This window comes from Grammomys surdaster, unplaced genomic scaffold (assembly GCF_004785775.1).
Source record: "Grammomys surdaster isolate TR1022 unplaced genomic scaffold, NIH_TR_1.0 126278, whole genome shotgun sequence".
In the NCBI taxonomy this organism is placed as follows: domain Eukaryota; kingdom Metazoa; phylum Chordata; class Mammalia; order Rodentia; family Muridae; genus Grammomys; species Grammomys surdaster.
The window spans coordinates 4,736,471-4,741,182 of record NW_021621078.1 but is presented as its reverse complement, the minus strand read 5'-3'; the positions used below and the strand labels follow the sequence as shown (position 1 = coordinate 4,741,182).

Below are 4,712 nucleotides of genomic sequence, written 5' to 3'. Positions count from 1 at the left end.
GAGAGAGAGAGAGAGAGAGAGAGAGAGAGAGAGAGAGAGAGAGAGAAAGAAAGAAAGGAAGGAAGGAAGAAAAGGAAGGAAGGAAACCAACCAACCCCAGGCTCACTCTTGGGAATGTCTATAATCATGGAAGAGACAGGGATCACATCAATACCTTCAGGAATTCTCAGGCCAAAGCAGGACTTAAGCCTGAATCACAGGACTCATAGGCTGAGCTGAGCAAGATCTTGAGAGGCCCTGGCCTAGGGTAACCCACCAGCAGGTATAGAGACTGCTCAGCCACAAGAGAAGGAACACAGAAGTGGTCAGAGCTATGGCAAAGGAGGTGGAGTTCTGACCCCTTAGTGGTGCTGTACTCACTGCAGCCTCGAAGGCCCTCTTGAGGCTGGCCAGCTCATACAAGACACAGCCCAGAGCCCAGATGTCACTCTTCTGGTTGTAGGGCTTGCCCTCACACAGCTCAGGGGAGATGTAGCATGGAGTGCCCACCACCTGCAGGAGGGAAGTCTGTATTACAACCCTGGGAAGAGATGAACAAAGGCTCTGGCCAGAGACTCATTTGGGGATAGCTTCTCAAAGCAGGTCTTGGAGCTTCCTCTTCAGGAACATATAGACACGGACTGAGGGAAGAGGAAGAGGCAGGAATGTAGGGTAAGCCTCAGCTCTCAGGACTCCCAGTGTCCCCCACACATCTAGGCACCGTGTAGGCCTTGCTCTTGCTGCTGAGGATCTTAGAGATGCCAAAGTCACCGATCTTGACAACCATCCGGTGTTTGTCAAGAAGGATGTTCTGGGTCTTGAGGTCCCGGTGCAGGATGAGATGTGTGTGCACATGATGGAGGGCAAGCAGGATCTGCACGAAGAAGTGAAGGATCGTTTCCTCTTCTAGCAGGGAATTGCAACGCTTCTGGATGAACTCGGCCAGGGTGCCACCTGTGGTCCACAGAGCCAGTCAAGACCAGGACAACTCTACCACAGTGGGAACAACCCACTGCCTTTAAGGACCAGGAGGCTAGAAGCAGAGAGGGCAAGGAGCCTGTCATGGCCACACAAGTGGGACCAGAACTCTGTACTTCTGACCTTCAGCCAAGTCTATTCCAGAGGGAAGCCACCTAATGGTGTCCAGCTCTCCTGGAGGGGGAAGGGCCTGTAGGCTGAAGCAAAGCATGCTACCTGGTGCATATTCCATGGCAATCATGAGAGCCTTGTCCTCCAGGAAGTTCTCGTAGTACTCAATGACGTTGGGGTGGTTGAGCAGCTTGAGCACCTGGCACTCATTCTGTGCTGCCTGCCTCTCTTCTTTGGTCATCTGTTCCACCGGGATCTGCTTGATGATCACCAGCTTCTGGTCAGCCTTTCGAAGGCACAAGTGCACAATCCTAGGGACACAAAGCACCAAGCAGGTGCTTGCTTAGGCACCAGCTAAGCTTCCAGCCTCATACCAGGGTAGCTCAGAGCCACATAATTTTTTTTTTTTTTTTTTTTTACTTTTTTACTTTATGTATGTGAGTACACTGTCACTGGCACCCAGAGACACAAGAAGAGGGCATCAGATCCCAGTACAGATGGTTGTGAACCACCATGTGGTTGCTGGGAATTGAACTCAGGACCTCTGGAAGAGCAGTCAGTGCTCTTAACTGCTGAGCCATCTTTCCAGGCCCTGTGGGCTTCCTCTCCCCCCACCCCCACCCCGGTATTCTTTAGCTGATTGAGCTGGGCATGGTGGAAGGTAAGGAGGATCTGGAGTTCCAAGCCCTGTCTCAAGAACAAAATGGTCTGGAGAGATGGCTCTGCATCCAATTCAGCAGGCTCAAAAGCACCTGCAACTCAGCTTCAAGGGATCTGATGACTGTTCTGGCCTCCATAGGTGGCACTCACTCACACACAAAATTAAAATAATAAATATAAATCCTGGGCTGCAGAGCTGGCTCAGTAGTTAGTTAAAAGCACTGGCTGCTCTTCCAGAGGACCCGGGTTCGGTTCTCAGCGCACATGGCAGCTCCGGTTTCAAAGGACCCAACATTCTCTTCTGACCTCCACAGACACAGAAAATAAAAACAAATGTTTTAAAAAGGAAAAACTGTTTTAACCTCCTTGTGACCTATGTTAAACTAGGAATTTTCCTTTTTAAAAAAATGCCTTCTTAAAAAAAAAAATGCCGGGGCTGGAGAGATGGCTCAGAGGTTAAGAGCACTGACTGTTCTTCCAGAGGTCCTGAGTTCAATTCCCAGCAACCACATGGTGGCTCACAACCATCTGTAATGGAATCCAATGTCCACTTCTAGTGTGTCTGAAGACAGCTACAGTGTACTCATATACATGAAATAAATAAAATAAATCATTTTTTTTTTTTTTTTTTTTTTTTGGTTTTTCGAGACAAGGTTTCTCTGTATAGCCCTGGCTGTCCTGGAACTCACTCTGTAGACCAGGCTGGCCTCGAACTCAGAAATCCGCCTGCCTCTGCCTCCCAAGTGCTGGGATTAAAGGCGTGCGCCACCAACGCCCGGCAAAATAAATCTTTAAAAAAAAAAAAAAAAATGCCTTCTTTAGCCGGGCAGTGCTGGTGCATGCCTTTAATCCCAGCACTTGGGAGGCAGAGGCAGGTGGATTTCTGAGTTCGAGGCCATCCTGGTCTACAGAGTGAGTTCCAGGACAGCCAAGGCTATACAGAGAAATACCTGTCTCAAAAATCCAAAAAAAAAAAAAAAACCAAAAAAGCCTTCTTCATATATAAATCTGTACAATACATTCATGAACTGTTTTGTTTTGGGTTTTGGATTTTAAAAACATTTATTTTATATGCATAACTGTTTGGCCTGCATGCATGTTTGTGCCACGGAGGCCAGAGGAGGGTGTTGGATCCCCTGGAACTGGATTGTCTTATGGTTATGAGCTGCTGTGTGGATCCTTGGAATAGAACTCTGTCACCTACAAGAACAAGTGCTGTAACCACCGAACCATCTTTCCAGCTCCTGGTTTCAGGATTTGGAAATAGAGTGACACTACACATAACAGGATGACCATGAAAACACATATCACTGTGTTCCCAGATTGGCCTTAAATTCCCTAACCCCAGCTTTCTGAGAGTTCAGGTTTCTGAAATTCTTCTCTGACGTCTGTGCAAAGACCTCAAACTTCAGCGTTATCAATAATTTAGTTGCCTCTGGCAATGAAAAGAATGTCTTACTTAAAAAATATCCCCTGGAGGCTGAAGACAAGGCTCAGTGGTTAGAGCACTGGCTGCCCTTCTAGAGGACCCAGGCTCAATTCCCAGCATCCACATAGTAGTTTACAACTGTCTGTAACTCCAGTTCCAGGGCTTCTGACACCCGCACACAGACATATATGTAAGCAAAACACCAATGGCCATAAAAATAAAACTGTTTTTTAAATGTCCCCTAGCCTTCTAAAACAGTCCCTTTCAGTGCCTTCACTCTCAAATCTAACCTCTACATAGCAGCTACAATAACACTTAACTCTGTTTCCTTTTCTGAGCTGGCACTCAAGTCCAGGGCCCTCTACTGCAAGCCCCAGCCTGAGAATGTCCTTGTAACATGGGTCATGTTAGATCACTCTCTGGCTTTGTTTTCAGCACACACTCTCAGAGAGCCCAGGCTGACCTTGAACTTGCTACGAAGCGAAGCACATATACTCAGCTGAAGACCTTGAACTTCCCATGCTAGGGCTTCCACCTCCAGCACTTGTGCTGAGATTCCCAGGTGTGGAGCACCAGATCCCATTCAGTCTTCCAATTCTTCTCTCGTTTGTGGTTTAGCTCTGCAATACGGTGAGTCCAATCCCCAGCACCAACAAGAACAAACCCTCTTGCCCTTATACTTTAAATCGACTCAACCTCTTCAGTTTACAAGATCACAATCTGGTCCCCACCCTCCATGACAACCACATTCCCTGCCTTGCTCACTACATTCCAACTATACTAGTCTTTTTCTGTTTCTTGAATGCCATTTACATTTTTCCCATGTGAGGATCTTTGCAAATGCTGCCTCACCTGCCAGAAGGACTCTGCCTAGTCATTTCTTCAGAGCTTTTGTTTTTTTTGTTGTTGCTGCTGCTGTAGTTTTGTCCACACAGAGTTTCTCTGTGTAGCCCTGGCTGTCCTGGAACTTGCTCTGTAGACCAGGCTGGCCTCATACTCAGACTTTTGCCTGCCTCTGCCTCCCAAGTGGTGGAATTAAAGGTGTGTGCCACCATGTCTGGCTCATTTCTTCAAGTCTTGACCTTCCACCTCACCTGTGCTCCGTACGTTCCTGCTGTTGATCAAACCTTCACTGTTTTAACGATATCTTGTTTGTTTGAATCAACTTCCGGTGGGCTATGTTACCTTCCTTGGTGGACTTCTTAAATTACCTTTTGGTTTAGAAATTAACCCCATGTATGCTAGCTAGGAGCTCTACCACTGATATTCATCCTCAGTCCTTCTTTTTTCTTTTAATAAAATTTGAGACTGGTATCACTAAGTTGCCCATACTGGCCTTGAGCTAGTTATATAGTTCAGGCCTGCCCAGCGTAGACCACAAAAAGTGCCTGTCAGCCGGGTGGTGGTTGCGCACGCCTTTAGTCCCAGCACTTGGGAGGCAGAGGCAGGAGGATTTCTGAGTTCCAGGACAGCCAGGGCTACACAGAGAAACCCTGTCTCGAAAAACCACACACACACACACACACACACACACACACACACACACACACACACA

The 4,712-nt window shown here is 47.4% G+C and overlaps 1 protein-coding gene across 1 annotated transcript in view; it reads right to left on the bottom strand.

Moving 5' to 3' along the window:
* The window catches only part of Nek8 (NIMA related kinase 8), an 11,278-nt gene that overhangs the window by 5,844 nt on the left and 722 nt on the right, over nt 1-4,712 (bottom strand). The window contains exons 2-4 of the mRNA XM_028759441.1: nt 1,174-1,379; nt 701-933; nt 361-492 (exon numbers count right to left, since the gene is read on the bottom strand). Coding sequence (XP_028615274.1) covers nt 361-492; nt 701-933; nt 1,174-1,379 — 571 coding nt within the window. The remainder of the gene's footprint in view (nt 1-360; nt 493-700; nt 934-1,173; nt 1,380-4,712) is intronic.